A 25068-nucleotide genomic window follows, 5' to 3' on the forward strand; every position below is an offset into this window, starting at 1 on the left:
TAGGTAAAAGGCAAGGGTGAAATTATCTATTATTTACATCTTTCTATGTAGCTTTTCTGCTTTCTCCCCTTTTCGTATTTATATGGCGGCTGCAATATAAAAAAGGCAAAAAATAAGCTTGGGATTTAAACTTCGACATCCACGTGATATTAAGGCGGTAGAGTTTGGCAGTATTTTTAATATCTTTTTTTTTTTAAAAAAAATTATGCTTGATAGCTTGAACTTGCGCAGGAATATATTCGATTGCTGCAATTAAAATGGCGTCTGTTTATAAATCTCTTTCAAAGAGGAAAAAGAAAGATGCTGCTAAAGATAATGCCGACGATGAGGATATTGACATGGACATGGAACAATTTGACGACGACGACAGCAGCGATGAGGATGGAGATAAGGAAACATCAGAAGATGGTTTAGAAGACGGTTCTGACGATGGTGAAGAGGAAGACGGAGATATAAATCTGACGCCGAAGAAGAGCCCACAGTCGCAAAAGAATCCCTCATTTATGCCAAAAACTAGAGTTCTTGTGCTTACCTCAAGAGGCGTTTCGTACAGGTGTGTTTGCGCTCTTCTTTTAAAAAGGAACTATCATAGACTACTGACATTATGCTAACTACTCAATAGACACCGTCACCTTGTCACTGACCTTACTGCCCTTCTACCACATACATACAAAGAGAGCAAGCTCGACACCAAGAAATCCCAAGGATACAACTTCCTCCTCAACTCATTGGCCGACCTCCATTCTTGCAATGTTGTGTTCTTCCTCGAGGCGCGCAAACAGGGTCAAGATCTGTATCTGTGGCTCTCAAGACCGCCGAATGGCCCCACCCTCAAGTTCAGCGTGACTAATTTACATACCATGGGCGAATTAGGCACCGGATTTGCAGGAAACTGTCTCAAGGGCGGCCGAGGAATCGTTGTTTTTGACCCTTCCTTCGATGACAATGTCGTATTACAACGGGGGAATGAATGGAGAGGATTGGTTAGGGAAATGCTACGAAGCGTGTTCAGTGTACCCAAGCGAGGTGTTAGAGGGATGAAGCCGTTTGTCGATCGAGTGATTGGTATCTTCGCGGTGGATGGGAAGATATGGGTTCGTGTTTACGAGATCAGGGAAACGGACGTGGCTACCGCCACCAAGAAAGCGGAGGAAGAGCTTGAAAACGCAGCAAAGAAGAAGAAATCAAAGGGCACTAGCGCAAGCAAGGGCGGGCCTGAAATCTCACTGGTTGAAATTGGACCGCGATTTGTCCTTACGCCAATCGTGATACTGGAGGGAAGCTTTGGCGGGCCGGTTATTTATGAGAATCGCGAATACGTGAGTCCCAACCAGGTTCGACGTGAGATTCGGATGAAGAAGGCGACTCGGTATACTGCCAGAAGGACGGGGCAGATTGATAGGAACGTCAAAAAGACGGAATTGGGATTAAATACTGAAAGCTCAAAGGAGAAGAAGGTAGACGAGCTTGATTCGAGAGTCTTGTTTGCATAGTTGATATCCTTTTTTTGAGTTTCCTTTTTCGTTTACTTTCTGGGACTTGGGTTGGAAACTGTATCCTTTGCTTTTCCAATGTCTGTGAGGTTCTTAAAAAAAAGCTGGCCGGTGTAAATAGGAGTATATGATCCATCTATCTAATTCATCCTCTATATCAAAACGTCCTTATAAACGCCAAGCCCAGATCTAAAATTATTATGTAATCACCATATCAAAACGACTTTTCGGCTTCCTCAAAGCTTTCTTCCTTTTATTCTTCCTTTCCAACGACCACCTACGACATTATGGCGCTTCCTACCAGCTCCAGCCCCTTGCGGCACCGTGACTTTCTTAGTACGAATATACCATTAGTCATTGATCATGAAGATGTGATCGCCCTTTCTATAGCCCCCCGGGACGGAGGGGTGGTCGCCTGTTGAACCTCACGGGACGGTGCACGGAGAGGCTGCTTGAGACCTTTTGCCTAGCAAACAGATTAATCAAGCATTTGTCCGTGTCGTATTGCTTTATCATCACCCTAATTTTTCTTTCCCTCCTTAATACTGTTCATTTTTATTCTCCTTTTACCGCCAAACCGATCAAAGTCAAGCTGGTTCGAGATCCTATCACGCTCAGACGTTTAGACCATACCCGAAGTTGAAGAGTCAGATTCAAATTGCGAATGTGTGTAACTGTTCCTTTACGTTAGTGAAAATATCGAGGACCGAGCTAACACTTGTGTAATTACCAGGAATTGTATCTCTACTGCCAGAATGTTACCATATCTATTCCCAACCGAGCTTCTGCTCCAGATATTCCAATCCTGCACGTCGATAGCCGACGTTTTAAATCTAGCCCTTACATGTCGCCGTTTCCACCGCATTTTCTCATCATCTCAGAAATTACCACTTCTTGCCTATGCCGCAGAAGCCGAGTACGGGCCATTGAAGGACATTGTACAACTGGTGACTCAGAACTCCAGCCAGCCAGCGCACGCGATCCGAGAAGCACCTCTCTCGATCAATCTCCTCCAACAGATTGTTGCGGTCGGACGTGTGGCTAAAAAGTGGGAAGAGATTTATCCCGTCAAGAAGTGGAAGATCGACTTTGAAGACAGACGGTTATTGACAGATTACGAACGTTACACCCTCCGCCGTGCCATTTACCGATTATGGCTGTATTCTAGGGCATTTCATGGCCCTCACTATCCACGTGCGTCGCGAGCTGTTCCTGCAGTGGTTCGCGAGCGGGCTGAGTTACTACATAATTGGTCAACAAGCGAGTTAGCTGAAATAGAAGACACGCGCCTGGTGATTCGGGAAGTGGTGCAAAATCACATTTGCCCCAGTAACGGTACCATCCAACGGAAGTTTCACAAACGTTTCCCTGAGAACACTCAGTCCCTCTCGTTCAACATTCACTTGAACTACCCTCCCTCGCTCGGTTCATCCGATTTTCACTTTGCGGATCCTTATCGTTCGCATACTCCCACACCGCACGACCAGGAAACTTTTTTCCTCGACCACTCAAAAAATGATCGTTTTGGCACGAGCCATCTTTTCAATTCCACAAACAAATACGCCACTAAATTCCGCTCGGATCTATATCATGACCCAGGTGCAGAAGGCTGGGGCGATGAAATTCCTCATTACTATGTGGTAGAGGATATGTTGAAACTAGATCCGGGACAGGTCATCTGGCTAAGGGAGAATGCGCGACTCAAGGAGCAAGTGGAACGATACGTCAAGTCCATCGGAGAATGGTTTGAGAATAACGGTGAGACTTTTGGTCAGACTCTTGAGTGGGTTCTTAATGAGCGCGGCGAAGACCTAGATGCTTTCAAAGATGCTATTTGTGACCAGGAATTGGGAGTTGCAAAAACGGGTTTCTGATGGTTTGATTTTGAATGCTTACCGCTGGCCATCTATCATCCGTCCACGCCAATTGTGATATGTTATGCTTGTGTTTTCCCTTCCTTCGCTTCGTACGGATTTTGTTCTTGCGCATATGGCCTTTTATAAAGTATTAATCTATGATTCTGCTTTTTATCCTTCATTTTAAGACCTGCGACGTGCGTCCTAGTATTAGGTCTTCTTGAATTCTTACGACCGCTACTCAACTTGGTTCAAAGCCCAATTCTTATCAATATAATAGATATTTCCCGCATGAACCACCTACAGCTGAGATCGAAATGTTAATATTATACATTATGGAACACTGGTGAAACGAGACAAGTCGCGCATCGAACACCTCCCGCAGTACTTACTCCGATTCTCCGCATATGCCATTATCATGCAGATTTTCAGATTTTGGTGTTTTAAGTTTCTGATTTGTCGAAAAGATGGCTTGTGGGATGGGCTGGATAGGGAACGCATTCTTAGATATCAATATGGGCAGGAGTTGTACATAGTAGAGAAAGCTGCCGGTGGTCAGGATCAAGCCCACGGGATATACCCTGAGGATACAAGAAGGGAGTCGGTCGGAAAAGTAATTAGGATGTAAAAAGGGAAGGGTGAAAAAAAGAAGGCATCTCCTAACAAAGAAAAAAGTTCGTTGTAGAATTGGATTGAAAAGAATGAAAACCGATCATATCCTTAGCCGGATGAGAAGGGGACGAAGGCAAATGGAAGATAACAGAAATGTAAAGAGTAAACGCAGCACAAAAGAAAACCAGGATATGAAGCTCCAGCCACCAGTACCCTTCATAGTTGTTTTGCACATTAAATGACATCCAACGTAAACACGTAGAAACAGGACAGGACTCGGTCAGCAGCACCCTGGCTTCTTCTCAGAGTCTGGGGTCTTAGTGATTTCCACAACCTTACGGTCGCCGAGCTGGTTTGCAGAAGAATCGCCACTCTCAAGAGCCTTACTTGATACAATGCGGAAGATTTCTGCAAATAGATCTTTGGTCAGCCAAAAGAATCCCTGGTAGAGCGCCGACATACTGGCGAAGTCACACTTACCAGTAAGAATATTCTGGAAAGCAAGTTCGACATTGCTTGCGTCCAAGGCGGAGGTCTCAATGAACGACAAGTTGTTTTCACCTATTACCACCAGAGTCAACCATTGAACGTTGTTCCAACATATTGGCCCCCGGGAAAGGGAGCAACGTACTCGCAAACTGCTTGGCCTCATCAGTAGGCACAGCCCGTAAGTGCCTAAGATCACTCTTGTTTCCGACCAACATGATGACAATATTTGAGTCGGCGTGGTCCCGTAGCTCCTTTAACCACCGAGTAACATTCTCGTATGTCTGGTGTTTGCTGACGTCGTAAACAAGGAGCGCACCAACAGCGCCGCGATAGTAAGCAGAGGTTATAGCGCGGTATCTTTCCTGCCCAGCAGTATCCCAGATCTGAGACTTGATGGTCTTCGAATCAACTTGAATAGATCGAGTAGCGAACTCTACGCCAATGGTGGACTTGGAATCGAGGTTAAATTCATTGCGCGTGAATCGGCTGAGCAGGTTGGATTTTCCAACTCCAGAGTCTCCAATGAGCACCACTGGACAGATGAAATGCTATTAGCTATCTTGCTCTATCCCTTGATACCACAGAGGGAAGGGGGTTGTCCTTCTGCTAAGTGTTGGTGGCATATACGGCCAGGTGTGCGGGGGGAGGCGACAAACCCTTAAAAAGGAACTACATTTTGAAATACACGTTAGACCACAGGAATCGGAAGCCGACCAGCTACAACATAACTCACATCATATTCGTCGTTAGCCATGAGGACGGCTGCTGATATATATTACCAGGCAACAGGGCTTCTCCTGGCTGCGAGAGTAGGAGGGAAAGGAGTTGTTAAGCAGAGGCCACACAGGCGTAGGAGAGTAGAACACTGTTAACTTAAAGACGAGGTAAGTATAACTTCTCGTAGAAGCCAGCTGTCCGTTGTAATATAGTAATCTTTAATCAGGCAGAGAGATTTAGCTAGAACAGAATGTCCCCTGAGGATTTGAACGGGAGGTTGTTGTGCTTTTTCTGGAGTAGAACTTGAGGCAAAAGTAGATGATACTTTAGTTTATATGTGTTTTACCACCAAAATAGAAGTATCAGTAACTTTCACCTGACCTGCTGATTAATAAAGACTGGTTATGTCATTGATTGACCCAAAAAGGGTTTAGCGCAATATCAGAATTTCTGGTTCATAAGAAGTTGAAATACTCGAAGAGAGAGGAAGCAACAGGAAGCAAGCAGGGCGGTTGAGAGGCCAAGGGGAGCCCTCTTTCTCTTCTTCTTCTTCAGGGCAGAATGGCCTGTTAGTGACGGATGGTAGTGGAGTCTGAGGTCTCTCAAAGACCAGAAGAAACGCGTGGAAGAACTTGATACGCGGCTCATTCTAGCTACAAGCTAACCTACAGCTTACATCTGTACTTCTCACAACAGCTAACCTAGCTAAGAAGAATGACAGTTTTGCTCCAGCCATTGTGTATTGATCGCCTGGTCAATAATTCTGTTTTCTCTATTTAACTTGATGACATCCAGATGGCGTCTCAACTTGCCATAGATAGGGATGAGGACGGCGAAGATGACATCTCAGTCACATCCACAGCAGCTAGTGAGCCACGGGAAGAGTATAATATCACGGGAGTGCTTGCGGAGAGGATAGCTGACAATGGAGAACTTGAATACCTTGTCAGTTGGGAAAACTACCCAATCCATAGGTCATCCTGGGAGCCAGCTGAGAATTTCGGAGATCCCGAAACCACATTGAAAGAATGGAACGAGAAGAAAGAGGCTATCAAAAAAGGGACTGAGCCCAAATTCGACCTTGTTGCCTTTGAAAAGCTTCTCGTAGAGGTAGAGACGGCCACCCTACGCAGGAAGCGGAAACGAAGACTGAAGCGGATGCGTCTTGGACTGGCTTGTGGAAATGAATCTGAAGATGCTAGCGTAAAGCACCGCAAGACAGCAGATGGTGTCAGAAATGATTGCAGCAGTAGCAGTAGCGATGAGTCTACCAAGGACAGCTCTCCTGCCTCTAGAAAGGAACGAGCTAGGCTCCTGCCAAAGGAGAAATCTACGCCTGCTCGGAAGTCATCAGTGGGTGCAACGAGTAACTTGGATGCAGGTAACGGTCGAACATTCAAGACAGCGCTGCGCAAGGCATCTCAACCCGCAAAGCAATTGAAAATACCCCCTTCGTCTGCGCCAAAATTACCCCAGACGGCACCTCCGCCTATAAAGGTCCCCGTGAAAGTTGGCCATAGGCTTCCTATCAGGAATCCTCCTACCCATATTGAGCCTCCACAGAACGGGGAACAAGCAGTGCAGTCATCAACACAAAACTCACCCATCAGCATGCCTCCGAAAAAGTCAGCATTTCCTTTTGCTCGCTCAACTGCTCGTAGAGGTGGGCCTACCGCGGTGGCTACGGGGAGGCGAGAGTCCCAGAAGCCACCTAGTGACGGGCGCTTTCGAACCATTTCCACGCAGCGGAAACACTACAAGATGTCTCGGGCCGAAAGGGCCCCCGATATATCTCAACTTGACCTTCGGCCTCCCAGCGAATGGCTGACAGCTACAGGGAGGTCAACCCTCCCGGAAAGACTAATGGCTAGAAAACGCCCCAGATCACCCTCACTGTCACCACGGGTAGAAGACTTATTTGTTGTGCAAGACGATGACCAGAATTCTACTTCGAATCTCTCGGCTGCTGAGCCTCCCAAGGATTCAAATAACACCGGCACCCCCAAGCCTACTCTACAAGGACCTGTAAAGTCTCCAGAACTACATACAGCTCAGATTCCAAAGATCCACCCTAAGTCAGTATCAGCGCAGCCGCAGCAGCAGCGAGTTTCAGCATTCTCAGAGTCACCCAAGAAGCCCCCTTTACCAGTGCTTTATCGAATTGATTCGCATGGAATCTCACCTCGTATGGGTGAATATGGCGACGATTCACGTACTTCTGAGCTCCCCCAGTCCAATATGCGAAATGTGGATACGAGAAACTCAAGAAATGCACCCTTACAGGATTCTACCCATGAGTTCCAGGGCAATAGGATTACCGGTATATCACCCCTCACTGGATATAAGCGCTCATGGGACAATGGGGATGTTATGGTCCATCTTGTGTTTAGTGTACAAGCAATGTCTATTGGAGATGTACGCATTGTCGGTCTTCCTAGTGCAACTAAGCATGCGCTCCTTTCACTCAAAAAGGACAAACAAGTTATTATCAATCTTGGACAAGTTTGCTCCCCGGATCAGTATCACCAGCTGGTAGGTAATTAACTCTTTCGTACTTTTATGTAATCATCTTCTAACTTGTTATTACTGCAGAGGCCTACTTTATTTGACTATGGGCATATCTTGCCCTTCGAGGATACATCTAGTGAAGTGGATAACTTGGCAGAGTATTTATTCAACAAACGATCGGCTGCAGTCTGGAATTCTCCAATCTCAGGCTACAGCCGTAACATAGTTGTCTACCCATCTGAAGCTCGTGAATGGAGGTTCCTTAATGCAAACCGTTCTTGTCCCTTGTCCGCCCATCTTCGGCTTGTCGTTACAAGTCTTTTTAAAATCCCAAATTCTGGGAAACCACATCCACTACCACCACTACTCCCTCCGCCCCCTCCGCCCCCTCCGCCTACTCTTCCAAATGCAGTACCTTTAGTTGAACGGTCGACCAAGGACACAGTAGAATTTCTAATTGGTGGAGTGCGCCCACAGATAGCCACCAGCACTGCTACCGATACGCCAAATTTGCTTCCTTTACGTGAACCTCCTCGTGGAATACCACTTACATCACATGAATCGCTTCCATTGCAAGCATCATCCTCATCACAAGAAGCCACTCCAAAACCATTACCCAAGAGAACCCGTGATTTAGATGTTGTAGCCTATTTTAAAAATCACTATGGGATCTCTTTTGAGCAATTAACTCTTACACAGAAACACAAAAACATTAAACACGTGTTTTATCTTCTATTTCCTTCAGAAATGGCGGAGGAACGTGAGCTAGTTCAGAATTTCTTACGCTTGAACAGAATACTACCTTATTCCCATGAGACCCGGGGAGACTGGGACAGGTTTGTAAAGGAAGTGACCGAACCAACGGAAGAAACGCAAGGTGTAATACTTGTAAGTACTACAAAGTCCATCTTCTTCGAAAGAGTCATTCTACTAAAACATTATCATGATTATAGTCTCACCAAAAGTTCAAAGCCTATGACTGTATGCCTAAGCTTCAAATACTCCTTCACCATCAAGCAATTATGTTCTCAATATCATTAGCGCGCCCAATTAAATGGGTAGATGATAATCCTCATATTTTACGCTTATTCCCTGATGGCTGCGTGATTCTTATGACGGAAGATTTCATCCTTCATGACTGCAAGAATGCGTTAAAGGTGGTGGAATGGATTTATTCCAATTTTTGGGATAATAATGTCAAGCATGGCCCAAAGCTATTTTTTCGCCCAAATATACGGGATTGGCTACATGAGCTATGGCCAACATGGCATGATGAGAAGTAAACTATCACAATTATATACTTTTTTGAGCGTGATAAGCTAACTAACCCCATTTTATGTAGTCTGTATCATTTCTCTTGCTTCGTCAATGCTCTCATACCCGACTCTACCGGTGGGCAGTACAGTACATATAGAGAAGCGTCTCCGGAGAGCTTAGATGGCGAAACTGATGACGAAGGCCAACATCATGTCATCATCTCTACCTGTCATTTACCTGGTTATGGTTCCAGATCAGAACAAGACCATCCAAATATACCCAAGGGCTTGACGCAAGAGGAGCGAAACATCGATCACCTAGTTGAATATTTCGCAGGCTGGGCGATCACGAATGTCGAAAATTTCAGATATTTCCCTGTGCTAACCCATCGTGTACTCCAACCTCGATGGAAAAACTGGAGCCATGTAAGTCATTTCCCATCGAACTTGTCATACTAGACACATACTAAGACTTTGGTAGGTTGAAGTATTTAATTACACGGAGTTCTATTCCAGGTACATGAAGGCCGATATTGAAGCCGCTGCTGAGCCCACCCAAATCAGAATGGCCAACGTCGACCTATGATCGTTGATAGCAAACCCAGTACATAAAATGGTGTTTGAACATATCTATATCCCCGATATTGGCAGGGAATCACATGGGATTGCACGGTGTTAGGTTTCTTTTTCAAGCTATGCATGGTCTTGGCGTATCGGTCATTATTTTTGTATACAACGGTCTTCTTGACGTTTTTAGTATTAAATGAAGCAGAAATAATGATCATAATAATGTCTTGGTCACTATCGTTCATAGAATATGAAATCGTACCCATACTCCTACTATGTACAAATTCTAATGCTAAAATGGGAGTCCATCTCTTGTTAGGAGGCTCCCCCAGCAACCGACCCAGCAGTTGAGCGTGACCTCCATTCTTCGAAGCTATGCGGCTGGTTTTGACGCTGACCTCCCTTCGATCCGTCTCCTTTCTCCCGCTTCATCCGTTCCTCCCACTCCCCCTCTTCCGTGGCAATCAAGGCGTGGAACTTCCCGCTTTGACCACGAGAAAGGTAAATAGCTTTCTCCTTTCGTGCAGCAACAGCTTCGGTGACTAGGACAAATTTCACACTTGATCCTGGTGCTTCGAACATTGCATCAGCTAAAATGGATTCCATTTCTGTTCGTAGGGCGCGAGCTCCAGTGGACATGGCGAATGCATTAGCCGCAACTTTGTGGAGAGCGGCGGTGGTAAATCGTAGTTCTATTCCTGAGAGTGCAAAGAGAGTTGTGTATTGGTTTACTAGAGAATTGCGTGGTTCGGTGAGAATTCGAAGTAGAAGAGAGTGGGATAATGGGGATAAAGCAGACGTGATGGGGATACGACCGATTAGTTCCGGTATAAAGCCGTATGCTTGGAGGTCGCTGGGTGTAACTAAATCGAGAGGATTAAAATATACAGGTTCTTCATCTGGTGCTGTGGGCGTTTGTGTTGGTGTAAAGAAAGGGAGGTATTGTTTGTACAGAGCTTCCTCGTGAGAGCCGGGAAGAATAGGAATCGGCGCGTTCATTTTTGTCGGCGTTGAATCATTGTGGAAAGACGAGGCTCGTATTGGTTGTCCAAATCCAATCGATCCACGGGATATTCTGTCCATGATAACTTTTTGCAAGCCAACGAACGCTCCAGAGAATATGAAAAGTATGTTGTCTGTGCGAATGTTGTATACTTCTGCTTTCCCAGATGAATTCGACGTTGGATTATACGAAGATCCACCCGGAGAACTGTTTCCTCCAGAGCTAGGACGCGAGGCGTTTCGTTCGGGTTTGGCTTGGATTTGTATAGTTGTACCCTCGATTATTTTCAGCAGTGCCTGCTGGACTCCTTCTCCACTTACATCTTTGCCATGGCTCACTTTTGCCGTAGCAATTTTGTCAATTTCATCAAGGCAAATGATACCTCTTTCAGCTTGTTCGACATCGTAGTTTGCAGCTGCAAGGAGCCGGTGTACACATACATCTGCATCTTCCCCGATATAACCAGCTTGCGTGAATGGTGTACAGTCCGACATGCTGAAAGGAACCGAGAGGACACGGGCGAGTGTCTTTGCCATCAATGTCTTCCCCACACCTGAAGGACCTAGGAGAAGTATGTTGGATTTCTCCAGCATATTAATGGACGAGTCAACAAGAGGGTCTTGTTCTGAAGGTAAATTGTCATCATAGTATCTCCTTGGGGCGGAAAGATGTATAGTCCGCTGCTGACCTGGAAATTCATCTATACCTACAAAGTCAGTCAGCCGTCAAACAGGGACCGGGATGATCAATCTCTATACAGAATCTCCGATCTGAGCTTCATCCATACCTTCTACCGGATGACTCTCCATCGACTCTCTTCGTGCTCTCTGAGCGAGGAGCTCTTCATGTTCTTCGAGCCTCCTCTGTAGTTCCTGAACCCTCTGGTAGTGATTATAGACGGCCACACTTAACACTCTCTTAGCACGGTCCTGCCCAACGACGAAGTTATCCAAGTGCTGCTTCAGCACCTTGGGCGTGACTCGCGGCACACCGAACGACGGCGTTGAACCCAATGGGCCCGGTGTGGGTATACCGGTCTCATAACTGCTCGTATATGGCTGGTTGGTGAAATCGGATCTATGGAACTGCGTAGACTTCGTAGCCGAAGCTGAGAAGCTACGTCGAACGGAGTAAAGCGCAAGGTAAGAGAGCCGAGCCCGGGAGTGGGCGGCAGACGTCGTCGCGGTCATCATCTCCGGCCGTATAAGCAGAGGACGATACGGATAAAAGAGCCTCATGAGAGTTGGGCTCTGGAGGCGTGTATACAGAGAGTTGTTAATAGTTACTTGTTGTCAAGAGCGAGGAGCTCCTGAGACTGAGATGGGCTGGGGTAAGACCATGTGACTCCCCGCAGCCCATCTTATCTCCACGTGATTAGATCAGATAACACGCTAGTTAACTAGTTAACTAACGGTTATGTAATAAAACCGCGAACTTCAACACTTGCAGCATAATAATAATATTCATTCTTTGGTGCATCTCGATAATAAGAGCAAGATAAACTGAAATAACCTTGATTACATCCTCTCTACCATAAAAAATGACGACAAAAGCTTCACCAAAGACACTTTGAAAAATATGTGACATCCAGCAATGGCAAACCTCCCACCCTCACCATCGGAATGGGTTGCCCTGATGCGCATTCTCTAACAGTTTTGATGTAAACGATTGAAGACACGAACCCAATATATCCATATGGCCATCATCTTCCGGTCCAAATGGACCCAGCTCATGCATGGTCATGAATACTTTGTCGTTATATATCCCGGTGTTCAAGTAGTGCACGTATTCATCATCATACTCAGCAATGATGATATATACTTCATGACGATCCTGGGAAATCATCAATCGCCTAAGGAAATCAGTTTTCTTGGCTCTTATGTGGATATCCCAGTGAGATCTTACCTATAAATACCGTCTCTTGTTCGTTTCACATCAGGCTCCGCATGTATCCATGCTGCCATCTGAGCACTTTCTTGCGCGTGAGGTAGTGTAATCGATCGTAAACCTGCCTTGACTTCCAATATAGCCAAAGAGATATTCATTTTGCCCTTTTGGAATCTGAGGTGACCGTCAGTCCTAGCTTCGTAGAGCTTTTCCGTGGTTTTAAACGTGAATGCTTTACGCTCCAGAGACCATGGGAAACCTATAAGGTCATGTTGGCTAAGGCAAACTGCATTCAGGGCTAGGATGAGAGCTGTGTTGACCGTTTGCTCATCATCTGCAGGAGGATACTGGTAACTTTCAGAAGCCGACGCTGGAGACAGTCTATCCGTGACGACACCATCCATGGGGCTACCGTCGTCATCTTCATCGCTCAATTCATCCCATCCGCTGCTTGGTATCGTTGCTTTAGTCGGAGTCTGTGGCATCTGAGATGGACTTGGTATGGGAAACGCGTCAAGTCTAGACGAGATTTTGAAGGGCTGTCGCGTGCCAGTGGTGGGCCCCGGAGTGCTAAAGGGGTTCGTACTGGAGGATGGCTGGTCGGCAGATATGTTCGGTCTCGAAGCAATGCCCTGCCTCGTTCTCGAAGAAATAGGGGGTGATGATATCTTGTCTGAGCCGGGCGAAGAATGGGTTATCCGATTCACCTGCTTCTGAAAAGACCATAGCAGATCGAATCTGCCAAACTCCGGCTTGTCCCCAAGCCCTGAAGTTTGTACAGTTTGACAGTATTCCCTCCATCCCCGCACAGCCATCAAGTTTGACATGGCGCCCCCTAGGGGCAAACCCCAGTCGCGGCCGTACTTGACGTCAAACGCTTTTTTATTTTTCCAAATGACGCGAAGGGCGAGGAACTGCTGCTGTCCGATTTTAGATCCAGATTTAAGGCTATCAAGCTGGTGAATAGTTTGAAACGGGGAGCCATATGTATCGGCCAGTTTCTTCCATTCCAAACGACTGGTGGGAGGCTCCATGATAAGGTGGCTTGGGTAGAGGAAGTATCAAAGGGGATTGAGATCTGGGAGTATGATATAACCGTAGAGGAATTTCATAACTACATGAATGGGAACCTGTATTTATAACTACTCAAAGAGCAAAGCATCAACACACGCCGAGGATAAACACCATTCATAAGTTCCACTAACTAGTTGGTTAGTTAACTAGTTAAGCGCCGAGCCTCTTTATTAACACAAAACTATGTGGCACAAGATATGTTATCCCCCTGGCGGCTAAATTTTTATTACAAGATCAGGGTAAGATGGCTCTTCATTTGCTATGCTTATAGCCCCCGAATGTACAAGGGTCGAGGTTCTTTATGAATCTATACATATTATGTTGGAGACTATGCAATGCAGGCCGGGGTTCGTTTTATTTAGCGCTCGGGGAGGCAGGTTAGGATCCATACCAACAATGTTGGAGGTAGGAATAAATAAATATCATTGGAAGCCAACAATAAAACGTTGATGTCTTACAATGGGGGCCAGGAGCGAGAGGGTCAAACCGCCTGGACCCATGAACTCCATGTAGCCCACGAACTGGAGGTGTGGCTCTCGCAGGTTGTTGAAATAGGTTGACGGCCTCTTATTCGTTTGTTGATGAATGCGACGTGACGAAGCTGCATCACGGATCACACACTTCCAACGGTAAACCCCCCTGTGGTCTCTTCCTATTTGCCAGAACAACAGCAACCTCGAAGCGCCGCTTCGGAGTTGGTGCATAAATAAACTTAGCGCTTAACGGAACTTTACTTATTATGTAAGAGAGCCTCAAAACAAACTTTGGCTAACTAACAGCAATCACCTGGATAAAGACGATGTCTACATATATTCCCTGACCTGCACTCTATTCCTTCTCGCTCTTTTAACAACTCATACACATTTCACTCCCTCATCCTACGCTCTTACAGAATCACTACCTCCCATAACCTTCCAGAGTCAATCGACTGTCATCAGCCATGCGGCCAATCTTGAACAAGAAACCCAAGCGTGACGCCGCCAAAGTCGCAGAGATACTGATGAAAAAAGGCACGAAGCCAGAAGAAGCCGAGCCTATAATAGCCAGAGCCCGCATGAGTGACCGTCTCATGAAGATCTATGATACCGTGGATGCCTTCGAAATTCCATATTTGACTCCGAACGCCATCCCATCGGATATTATCATCCACAAGGGGGCTAGCCCAAAATTCTTCCAGCAGACGAGCGAGCAAGAACTAGTAAAGGGTTGTGATCTTCCAACGTACTATATCAAGTCTCATTCTGGGGATGGCACAATGCCCCCAGGCAACTTTGATTCCGTTTATGGACTTCTGTTGGACTTTAAGGAACTATTTGCGAAGGTTGGCGTGGGACTAAAGGGGACACTAGCAGACCGACTGGGTCTACAATATCTCAGGTCTGATAACAGAACCCTTATCCCATTATAATCATTATTTGATTTCTTCTCGATACTCATATTTCTAATTCGCAGAGACCGCAAAGGCGAGTATCCAATGATGGCGGAGTACGCTCATTGCGGAGAACGTAACCGCCAATATCAGTGGTACACACCTGCAATCTACGAATACAGGGATGCTTCCAATATTGTTGTCACGTCAATTCATCAAGTCAAGGAGGACGGCACAGAGAAATATATTCTACAAAGCGAATTGATGGCCCTCCTCAGGCTTATGGTGATGAAGTCACGGAGGCCTGAAGCTGTTTCTCATCAAATTTTCCCCGTATGACTCGCGCCCCCTCCTATATTTTATTAAGGAAACACCAATTTACTAACATTATTAATAATTAGGTTCTCTTAATCTCCTTCCGTCCTTATCAGATTGTGATTATTGAGGCATACGAAGATGGCAAGCACTTTCATGTGAATTATGGTGAACCTATCGTGATGTCCGAACAGGTTCCCCCCAAAGAACAGGATAAGAGGATGAAGTCTGTTCTGGGATGGGCGGCAGCCAGACCCTGTGGGAAAACAGCAAGCTACAGTGACTGTCCTCCGTAGCAGCTTAAATTGGTTGCACTCGACAAAACTTGGCGTTTGACCGGTGATACTTTTCTCTTACTATGTTACTTTTTTACATTTCATTTTTGTATTGGCGGCGTGATTGTTTCATGACCTTAATTTGTTATCGAAAGTCAAGTTCATATCTTCATCTTGAGCAAATGTAGTTGGAGATTTAACACATTACTGAATTAGACTGTATTAATTAAATGTCATAAAATAAGCCAGACGAGAGCCAGGAGTTCAGATCAGGTATTTCGCCGGAGCTTATACACTATTAGGCCCGGCACAAGCCCTGTTTATCCCAAGCTTCACTTCCTACTCCTGAGCGAACGAAGAAGAGGCCGCTTGGATCCCATCTCTTCTTGATACGGAGGAGCATGTTGTAATTCGAGCCCCAGAACGTCTGCTGGAATTTTGGCTCGTTTACATCAGCCTCGTTGGTATAAGCACCCATATCTGGCTCCACGGCAGCTAATAATGGCACATCGACCTCGGTGAGCTTGGTCGAGACTCTTTCCTGCTCCGCAAACGTGGCATTGATACTCCAGTCACGGGAAATCACAAGGTGAACCAATGCCTTTCTCCATGACGGATTGAGAGCGCTTTGAACATCTTTGTTCTTAGCAACCTGTCCGCCAGCGACGAGGTGTCCGATGACGGGCTGCAGGCTGTTAAAACCCAGCTTGGAAATAGCCGTGGTGAGATTTGCTGCGCCTCCCGGAGTCTCGAGGAGTTTCCTGGAGAACAGTCTGGATCCTAGGATGTTTACTCCACCGCCATCTTGTGGTGGTGTGTTGCCGAATACTGGCCTGAAGGCCTCGGTTGAGGATGACGCTGCGACATTAGCGCTGGCCACGTTGATTCCTGGTATGGTCGATAGGTCCGCAAACAGAGGCTTGTAGAGGTTGTCAACGTATGACTTGTCTGTCTGGTTGGGGAAGTAGAGCGAAGCAATGAATGCGGCTACACTCTGAGCACCGATAGTGACGTTTGGAACGATATAATAATACCCTGAACAACCTGCGTCGCTTAGAGTTGGCAGATATGCTTGGAATTTCTCAACTGCGGTCCAGTACGATTCATTCGCCCTGCTGCCCATCGTGATGTTGACTTGAGATACGATGGTTGGAACATCCTTGAAAGTGCGGAGGGTGACGCTGGTGACGACACCGAAAGTCCCTCCACCACCGCCTCTTAGAGCCCAGAACAGGTCTGGGTTCTGATACTCGTTCGCAGTCACAAATTTGGCCTGGAGAAGCGGTCAGTCAGGCCGTATTGCTTAACTTGTCTGGGGGTGTCGATATATACTCACACTGGCAGTGACAAGCTTGTACTCCAGTACATGGTCGGTCGACATGCCCTTCCACGGACCTAAGGGCGAATGGCCACCGCCCTGGATATATCCGCCAGCTGCTCCAACCGTGGTTGACAGGCCAATGACCTGAGTGAGACCTCTCTTGCCGGCCGCGTCGTATAGCTCATAAAGCTGAACTCCAGCCGCAATGGTGACTGCCTGGCCTACACCTCTGCCGCCCGGCTTACCCTCCGGCACGAAGTTATCGGTGAAGTTGATATTTTTCATGTTATGGGTCAATATCTGCATAGATTGCGGTCCAGTTGAACGGCCGAGGAAGTCATGTCCAGTATTCTTTATTACCAGACGAAGGTTATACTTGCCGGCGAACCGGACTGCTTTCTGGACATCTGACGGCGAGTGGACGACAGCAGAGTACAGTGGTATCCTGCCCTGGCCACAGGGAGCCTGTCGAAGGCCGTCAATATAGCATGACTCGTTCTTTTCCGGCCATGTCTCCCAGTTGATGCTCTGGACCGCACCTGGCTCTGCGGATCTCCAGGCAGAGTTCGTCTGCATGCTCATCACATCCTCACAGAGACCTCCGTTGTAGGTTGGGTCATGACAGACGGCTCCCACAGGCTTGACGGCGACAAGGTTTCCCGATAGCGTCCTATTCAATGTCTGCCATAGGCCTGGCGACGGCCAGCAAGACTGATCGGGTGTGCATCGACATCGAGGGCCCTCCGGTGCTGCATATGTTGCTCCGAGAAGCGGCAGTAAAGCCGCCAGGCATGTTGTGCTTCTCATGGTATGTCTCCTAATATATGTGTGTTTCTTCCAGATGGTCTCAAATAGGGGAAATCCAAAGCAACGGCCCTTCTCAGCACTTTATCCTGCAGGCAGGGGAGAAAAGGAAAATTCTATGATATGTCTGGACCTGGGGTAGGTGTATATATATATACATATATAGTATATAGTTCCCCACACCAGGCCGGGCTGGGGAGCTGGTGTTTATGTCGCTTCCGAGATGATGAAAAGTCTCTTCTCTTCTCCACAGCCCACTCACAGCTGTCAATTTGGCCGAATGATGATAGTTCAACCCTGGTCGACCTGGCCGTCAAACGCAATCCTTACCGCATCGGGACGAAGAAGATCGAGCCGGCGAAGGAAGATATACGACTCTATTTCCCCATCAGGCGCACCAGTAAACGCCTCGAACTGCACAGCCAGCATCAGCTCGACTCCTTTATAGTCCTCCCTCCAAGAGCCCATAGCCCATGATACATAGTAGGCACTCAATCGGGGGTAAATCGTAATCGACGGTCAGCTTCTCCGTCTCTTCTTCCCCCGGCCAGCTAACTAGCAAAGTTAAGTCTCCAGCGCCTTGACTTGCTTTGCCCGGGAGCTCGCGGGCTCGTATCCTGTCTTTCGGCACCTCCCTGAGCCGACCTCAACATGTGAAGGGAGCCGTACGATGAAGCTCAGCCCAAAGGACGGTTCCACAGAAAAAAACAAAGAGGGAGGTTCCGAGGCAGCCAGCAGTGCGCCGGACCAGAAGTATTCATTAGGCAAATGTGTCGTATTCCCTCGTGCTAGTCATCGAGGTGGCTCAGCTCGCTGTTTGATATATTTTATCTTCTCGTCTTACGCCCAAACACGAAGATGGCCTGTCGAGATGGAAAGGAGAAAGTGGGAGTTCAAATTTCACAGCCAACGGGTTACTCTTTGTATGGAGCAGACGCCAGCGCTAAGTGATCTACCGTGTAGTAGAATGCGTCTCAATGTTGATAGAGACCATTGTTAATTAGGGAGGGTTACCATGGCTGAGGCGACATCCATACGTAAGATGGAGTGGCGATGGTGACTCAAAATCTTGGACAAGGGATAAATACGACCATCGATCAAAAACAGTCAAAATGGAGGGTAAAGGGACTAGGAGTACGCACATAGCAAAAGGACATTCTGACCTTGTATGATATCTATAAAACAGTTCTCGATCATGGAAATATCAAGTGATGCCCCGTCCATACTCTCTCAACTTACAAAAAAAAATACATTTCTTTCGACAAATGAAATAGGTTTCCTGGGAAGACTAAATTAAAAGGAACAGGAATCAAGGCTTGGGATACAAGGTGAGTGGTTTATTTAATCTACATATCTTCACACATCTATTGTTTTTCAAGCTCAGCCAAGATCTTCTCTCCCTTGGCACGGGCGGACTCAATGTCTCCAACCATGTAGAACGCGGCTGTATAAGAAAAGTTAGCAATCACTTTTTACTACAAAGCAAGGAGAAGACGGAGGATAGGAAAGAAAGCATACCTTCTGGGAGATCATCACATTCACCGTTGATGATGGCCTTGAAGCTTCGGATGGTGTCCTTCAAGTCGACAAGGGCACCCTCGATACCGGTGAAGACCTGAGCAACAGTGAAGGGTTGGGAAAGGAAACGTTGCATTTTACGGGCACGCTCGACAGTAAGCTTGTCAGCTTCCGATAGTTCGTCCATACCCAAAATAGCAATGATATCCTGGAGGGACTTGTACTCTTGCAACATCTGCTGGACACGGGTGGCAGTGTTGTAGTGGTCCTCACCGACGATACGTGGGTCAAGCATACGGGATTTGGAGTCGAGAGGGTCGACAGCTGGGTAGATACCCAACTCAGAGATACCACGGGACAAGACAGTGGTGGCGTCCAAATGGGCGAAGGTGGTGGCAGGAGCAGGATCAGTCAAATCGTCAGCAGGGACGTAGACGGCCTGGACGGAGGTAATGGATCCCTTCTTGGTGGTGGTAATACGTTCCTGCATACCACCCATGTCGACGGCAAGAGTGGGTTGGTAACCGACGGCAGATGGAATACGACCAAGCAGGGCAGACACTTCGGAACCAGCCTGAGTGAAACGGAAAATGTTGTCGATGAAGAGAAGCACTGGAAGAATTTGTTAGACGCTGTTTCTCCAGAAGATATCTAATTTAAAGAACATACCGTCTTGACCTTCCTCATCACGGAAGTACTCAGCAATGGTCAAACCAGTAAGAGCAACACGGGCACGGGCACCTGGGGGCTCGTTCATCTGACCGAAGACCAGGGCGACCTTGGACTCGCCATCAAGTTGGATGACACGAGTTTCCTGCATTTCATGGTACAGATCGTTTCCTTCACGGGTTCGCTCTCCGACACCGGTGAAGACGGAGTAACCACCGTGAGCCTTGGCAATGTTGTTCTATAGTAAATTAGTAGCTGAAAAGAATTTTCCAATTCGAGACTTTTGTTCAAAACTTTTCTTTCTAGGGGAATATAATCACTTACAATCAACTCCTGGATAAACACAGTCTTACCGACACCAGCACCGCCGAAGAGACCAATCTTACCACCACGAGCGTATGGGGCAAGGAGATCGACGACCTTGATACCGGTGACGAGAACCTCAGCAGAGGTGGACTGCTCAACGAACTCTGGGGCTTCGGCGTGGATAGGGGCCATCTTGACACCCTTGATTGGGCCGCGCTCGTCAATTGGGTCACCAGTGACGTTCATGATACGGCCAAGGGTGCCAGGGCCGACAGGGATTTGGATGGGAAGACCAGTGTCGGTGACCTTAGCACCACGAACAAGACCTTCGGTACCTATAGTTTAAAGACAGAGTTAGCATCGGGTTTGTTAAACTGGGCTGGCGCCAAGACTTGAGAGAGATATCAACCACGTACCGTCCATAGCAATTGTTCGCACAACTCTTTCACCCAAATGTTGCTAAACCATCGACTTAGCCATCAACAACATCTAAATGTCTACTGTATCTGACGTATGAAAAACTTACAGCAACCTCGAGGACCAGCTTTTGGCCGCCATTGTCGGTCTCCAAACCGTTGAGAATGGAGGGAAGGGTTTCGGTATCGAATTTTACTGCACGAAATTTTCATCAGTTTCATCATCAAGAACATAGTAGATTCATCGCCAATGGCATTGAGCTCGAGCTGAAGTGCTCAATTGATGTCAATGGCGTCCGGACGAGATGGTGAAATTTCTTCTCGACCGTGTTTAAGAGGCTGAAACGTACCGTCAACGACGGCACCGATGACCTGATGGATTCTGCCGATGTTGGCAGCATTCGTGCTAGCATATCTGGCTGTGAGAGCTTGGAGAGCATTGTTCTTGAAGGCTGGTCGGGCGGAAGAGAGGACAGAGGAGGAAGGTCGTGCAAATGCAGACCTTCCGAGGGTCCGGGAAATGCCGCTAAAGAGAAGGGAAAAAGGTCAACAAACACAGCCTGGATGATGGAGGTGGTCTATCGAGTGCATTGAGCCTGTATCTTACCTCTTGAACATGGTGAGATGCGTGAAGAGTGGAGGGTGGATGGAGAGAGATGAAGAGGTGAGGTTGAAGCAAAACGGAAGAAAGAGCGAGAAAGCTGTTCGGGTGTGGTCGCTGTTTTGAGATACGGCTAGTGGTCACAGTACGTAAATACAGGGATAAATACAGCATGGATAATTCCGGGTACACTACCTATTTAACGTGGACTTCCCCTTGTACCGCCACTCTTTCATGTAACATCGTCGTATTATGTATTACAGATACACCTCGTAAGATACCCTTCCGTGTAGCCAAATCTGACCTTTTGTGTGGTAGAAAAATTACACGTCCGTCTGTTGCCGTGTCCACCTGCGCCAAGCATAATTATATCAAACAGGAGATGAGATGCATATACATATTATTCTACTATCGAGGGCGTTTAGAACCAGGCTTTGATTATAGGGTAGTGACAGTTATTTGGGTCCCTAACATGATAGAAAATATGTGTCTAAGTTGCTCCCACCCTACTTCTCACAGGGTGTCCTCGAGCGCGAGAACCTATACACGGCGCAGTCAGCATTTGGAACCGTTTCATAATGGATCAACGTAAAGGCTGAACTCACCAGGGCCGTTCTCGTTGGAAGGTACAGTTCTACATAATTTTTCCGTCCGTTCCATTCCAAGTCTGTTGTAAAGAACCTCGTTCCTTTGGCATTACGATCGAAGCCTCCAAACTCGCTGTCGTCGGTGTCAATGACAATCCGGTAGGTTCCTGCTTGCTCTACTCCCACACGGTACGCGGTGAAGCTGTTAGTAGGATGGAAATTGAACGCCCATAGCAGCCCAGCCCTCTCGAACACCAGGACTTTGTCCTCTTCGTTCTTGAGGCCGATATATGCCTGCCTGGAGTGAAGCCATCCGTATTTCTCCTCAGTGAGTTGCATCTTTCTGTCGAACTCGTTCAGGAATTTGTATCTGAGGAGGTCATCTTCAGTCAAATTCAGCTGTCTTCTAGCATACCAGAAGCTGTTGTTGTTGCCCTCGCGAGGGAAATCGAGCCATTCGGGGTGACCAAACTCGTTGCCTTCGAAGTTGAGGTAGCCTTCTCCCCCAAGGCCATGTGTGACCAAGCGGATCATCTTATGCAGGCTCATACCGCGTTCAATCGTGGGGGTCAGCTCGGTCAAGACAGACATGTTCGTGTACATCTCCTTGTCACAGAGCCACATCATCAATGTCTTGTCGCCGACGAGTCTGTCATTCACTGTTAGCCATCTCTAGGGGAGCTATGGGGGAAAGCAATATTTGAAATACATACGCTTGGTCGTGGCTCTCAGCGTAGGCAATCGCTTTTTCGCCATGCCTACGGTTGGTAAGCGTAGATGCTATATTCGCGATGTCCCACTCTTCATCCTTCTTCTCCTTCAACAGTTTGATGTACATGTCTGGGATTGCCATAGCTAGACGGTAATCGAAGCCCACGCCTCCCAGTGATAGAGGTAGGCACAGCGCAGGCATACCAGAAACATCCTCTGCAACTGTGATGCAATTCGGGTATATTTGATGCAACATCTCGTTTGCCAGCGCCAGATATGTGATCCCTTCATCATCTACAGAATGGCCGAAATATTCATGATATCCGCCAGAAAATCCACTTATTATCCATGTCAGAAGATACCGTATATCATTATTGAAGAGAATGACACTTACGTTCCGATTCCATGGTGAATGTATAACATGCTTGTCACTCCATCAAATCGGAAGCCATCAAATCGATATTCTTCCATCCAGAATCTCAAGTTGCTAAGGAGGAATCTCAGCACCTCATGGTTACCATAATTAAAGAGGCGGCTATCCCAGAGATCATGGTTACCCTTCCCACCTGAATGGAAGTACAGATGATCGGTCCCGTCAAACATGTTAAGACCATCCAGCACATTCTTGGACGCATGGCTGTGTACCACGTCAAGAAGAATGATGAGACCCATACTGTGAGCTGTGTCTATCAACTCCTTCAGGTCTTCTGGGGTGCCGTAGCGGCTGCTTGCTGCGAAAAAGCTATTAACCTGGTATCCGAAGCTGGCATAATAGGCATGCTCCATGATCGCCATGAGTTGGATAGCGTTATAACCCAGGTGTTTGATACGGGGAAGCATCACCTTAGTGAAGTTTTTATATGTCGCAACTTCAGTCTTGGGTGATGATATCCCCACATGTGCCTCATAGATGCGAAGTGACTCTGGCTTTTGGGGAGCAGCGTGCTTGAACTGGTACTGCTCCTCCATGGGTGGGTGCCAGAACACGTTCTCGTACAGTGGAGAAACGCTGAGATCCTGGGTAACTCTTTTTGTCCAGGCTGGTATCCTATCGATTCGCTCTCCGGATGGAGTGGTCATGGTAATCTGACATGGCAATTAGGACCGTCTTTTCTAATACAAATACAGTGAATTAGGCATAGGCTGCAGTCGTACCTTGACCTTACTGTTATGCGGTATAGCAAGGTCTCCATCATTTGCTGGAAGGGTGCCTTCCCACACACCAAAGTCATTCTTCTTTAATGGCGTTGCAGTCGGGTCCCATTTGTCTTTAGTTATAGATAAGTTCAATGCATGGTTCATTATCAAAAGGTGAAGCTAACGTACTGAAATCGCCAATGAGGTGGGCCGTAACCGCGTTTGGGGCCCATTCTCTGTACGTGATATCACCGTTGTCGGCAACATTGAAACCAAACTTCTCATAGCCCTATACATATAAATAAGCATTTATCTCGTCGAATGGTAATTCCTGACATAATGTAAGGAAGAGAAAGTAAAGCATACATACCTTGCTAAACTTGTCAAGCCCGCCCTCAGTCTCGTCAATCTTCCGGATCCATTCGGCAGTAAGTTGATATCTATGTTTCAGACCGTCCTTGAACGGCTCCAGCCACGGATCCAAATCGATGACACCTAATAAAATGTTATTTAAGCTGGCAACCGGGTCGATAGCATAGACTGAAGACACAGTTAGAAAGTATATTCCAGCTACTGACCTGTGCCATCCGGAATCTTTACAGCCATGATTTGGGAGGCTGATAAGTATATACTGGTATCTCGGCCCTTTTTCTACCTACACAGAACTGAATGGTGATGAAGTCTCTTGAGAAGAAGCCCGTAAACCAGTTGGCTGAGAAGTGTAGTTATCGGTTCCGCAGCTTGAGCAAACAAAGAGGGACAATAAATAGCTCCCAAGGAGGGGGTACGACTGGAGGACGCGTTGCTCAGCAAGAGTGGCAAGTAAGGGAACAACTTCTGCTGTGAAACCAGAACTCGGGCCACTAATTTTATCACTAACTGGTTACTGGCTGTTTGATATCCCTTTTCTTCTCTCGAAACTCCATATTAATAGTTGAGAGGGAGGGCGGCACAACGGTTACACCCTTTCTCTCCCCCTTGCCCTGTTCAAGCCAGAACGTCATCGCTAAAGCATGAAATCTTGTTTTCTATGTTTATCGCCCAGTCAATATGCAAAGAGGCGTGGGTATATATAAATTCCAACCACTTGAGTTATGCGGATAGTACATTTAAAACAGGCTAATTAATTGATGATTGGATGTCCTTGGTTGTTCGTTATGTATGAGCGATTTTTCTGGTGGAGATACGTAAAGATGAATATATATGCAGGATCAGTCCAGTTGAATAAATAAGGGAAGACGAAGCTGTACAGAACGGCATTATACGGAAGACAAGAGAACTGGCTGAAGGGCTCCTGTTCGCCAAAGTTCCTGTTGGTTAAAAATTGTTAGTTTCATAGAATCGTACGATATTATCACCCCACACGTATTGCCGTGGCTACCTAACAGTGCCCCTATTCCATATTGAAAGCTGGTATCATGAAATCTATAGAGCTTGAACGAGACTTAAGGGAGCTGACAGGAGGCAGACCAACGTAAGAAACTAAGACTGCTTTATATATAACATGAAGTACAGACAGAACAAAGGAAATCGAGAGGATGGACGGTTGATCGAGGGGATATATATCATTCAGGAGA

At 46.8% G+C, this 25068-nt stretch overlaps 10 protein-coding genes across 10 annotated transcripts; 4 read left to right on the forward strand and 6 right to left on the reverse strand.

Annotated features, from left to right (window-relative positions):
• Positions 1 to 257: 257 nt before the first annotated feature.
• Positions 258 to 1493, forward strand: MCYG_06808 (ribosome biogenesis protein BRX1; the record flags this gene model as incomplete). Its single annotated transcript, XM_002844798.1, has 2 exons — positions 258 to 553; positions 623 to 1493. 2 exons carry the CDS (start codon positions 258 to 260, stop codon positions 1491 to 1493), a joined length of 1167 nt encoding a protein of 388 aa, XP_002844844.1.
• A 755-nt stretch (positions 1494 to 2248) lies between these two features.
• On the forward strand, positions 2249 to 3367 carry MCYG_06809 (F-box domain-containing protein; the record flags this gene model as incomplete). Its single annotated transcript, XM_002844799.1, has 1 exon — positions 2249 to 3367. One exon carries the CDS (start codon positions 2249 to 2251, stop codon positions 3365 to 3367), a length of 1119 nt encoding a protein of 372 aa, XP_002844845.1.
• An 874-nt stretch (positions 3368 to 4241) lies between these two features.
• Positions 4242 to 5204, reverse strand: MCYG_06810 (GTP-binding protein ypt3; the record flags this gene model as incomplete). The annotated part of the gene is made up of 4 exons (XM_002844800.1): positions 4242 to 4369; positions 4442 to 4522; positions 4593 to 4982; positions 5165 to 5204. 4 exons carry the CDS (start codon positions 5202 to 5204, stop codon positions 4242 to 4244), a joined length of 639 nt encoding a protein of 212 aa, XP_002844846.1.
• A 758-nt stretch (positions 5205 to 5962) lies between these two features.
• On the forward strand, positions 5963 to 9517 carry MCYG_06811 (chromo domain-containing protein; the record flags this gene model as incomplete). The annotated part of the gene is made up of 5 exons (XM_002844801.1): positions 5963 to 7699; positions 7760 to 8563; positions 8629 to 8954; positions 9018 to 9357; positions 9413 to 9517. 5 exons carry the CDS (start codon positions 5963 to 5965, stop codon positions 9515 to 9517), a joined length of 3312 nt encoding a protein of 1103 aa, XP_002844847.1.
• A 296-nt stretch (positions 9518 to 9813) lies between these two features.
• On the reverse strand, positions 9814 to 11694 carry MCYG_06812 (ATP-dependent Clp protease ATP-binding subunit clpX; the record flags this gene model as incomplete). Its single annotated transcript, XM_002844802.1, has 2 exons — positions 9814 to 11207; positions 11289 to 11694. 2 exons carry the CDS (start codon positions 11692 to 11694, stop codon positions 9814 to 9816), a joined length of 1800 nt encoding a protein of 599 aa, XP_002844848.1.
• A 418-nt stretch (positions 11695 to 12112) lies between these two features.
• On the reverse strand, positions 12113 to 13422 carry MCYG_06813 (conserved hypothetical protein; the record flags this gene model as incomplete). Its single annotated transcript, XM_002844803.1, has 2 exons — positions 12113 to 12353; positions 12407 to 13422. 2 exons carry the CDS (start codon positions 13420 to 13422, stop codon positions 12113 to 12115), a joined length of 1257 nt encoding a protein of 418 aa, XP_002844849.1.
• Positions 13423 to 14402: 980 nt separating this feature from the next.
• MCYG_06814 (uncharacterized protein) lies at positions 14403 to 15442 on the forward strand (the record flags this gene model as incomplete). Its single annotated transcript, XM_002844804.1, has 3 exons — positions 14403 to 14839; positions 14915 to 15164; positions 15233 to 15442. The coding sequence occupies 3 exons, from the start codon at positions 14403 to 14405 to the stop codon at positions 15440 to 15442; spliced, it is 897 nt and encodes a 298-aa protein (XP_002844850.1).
• Positions 15443 to 15719: 277 nt separating this feature from the next.
• MCYG_06815 (FAD binding domain-containing protein) lies at positions 15720 to 17549 on the reverse strand (the record flags this gene model as incomplete). Its single annotated transcript, XM_002844805.1, has 2 exons — positions 15720 to 16694; positions 16758 to 17549. 2 exons carry the CDS (start codon positions 17547 to 17549, stop codon positions 15720 to 15722), a joined length of 1767 nt encoding a protein of 588 aa, XP_002844851.1.
• Positions 17550 to 18690: 1141 nt separating this feature from the next.
• Positions 18691 to 21111, reverse strand: MCYG_06816 (ATP synthase beta chain; the record flags this gene model as incomplete). The annotated part of the gene is made up of 8 exons (XM_002844806.1): positions 18691 to 18990; positions 19065 to 19676; positions 19734 to 19971; positions 20058 to 20374; positions 20456 to 20498; positions 20566 to 20651; positions 20806 to 20981; positions 21063 to 21111. The coding sequence occupies 8 exons, from the start codon at positions 21071 to 21073 to the stop codon at positions 18911 to 18913; spliced, it is 1563 nt and encodes a 520-aa protein (XP_002844852.1).
• Positions 21112 to 21569: 458 nt separating this feature from the next.
• On the reverse strand, positions 21570 to 24097 carry MCYG_06817 (1,4-alpha-glucan branching enzyme; the record flags this gene model as incomplete). Its single annotated transcript, XM_002844807.1, has 8 exons — positions 21570 to 21596; positions 21662 to 22292; positions 22357 to 22692; positions 22749 to 23440; positions 23510 to 23622; positions 23681 to 23780; positions 23862 to 24031; positions 24070 to 24097. 8 exons carry the CDS (start codon positions 24095 to 24097, stop codon positions 21570 to 21572), a joined length of 2097 nt encoding a protein of 698 aa, XP_002844853.1.
• Positions 24098 to 25068: the final 971 nt, after the last annotated feature.

This window comes from Microsporum canis, genomic scaffold (genome assembly GCF_000151145.1).
Source record: "Microsporum canis CBS 113480 supercont1.6 genomic scaffold, whole genome shotgun sequence".
In the NCBI taxonomy this organism is placed as follows: domain Eukaryota; kingdom Fungi; phylum Ascomycota; class Eurotiomycetes; order Onygenales; family Arthrodermataceae; genus Microsporum; species Microsporum canis.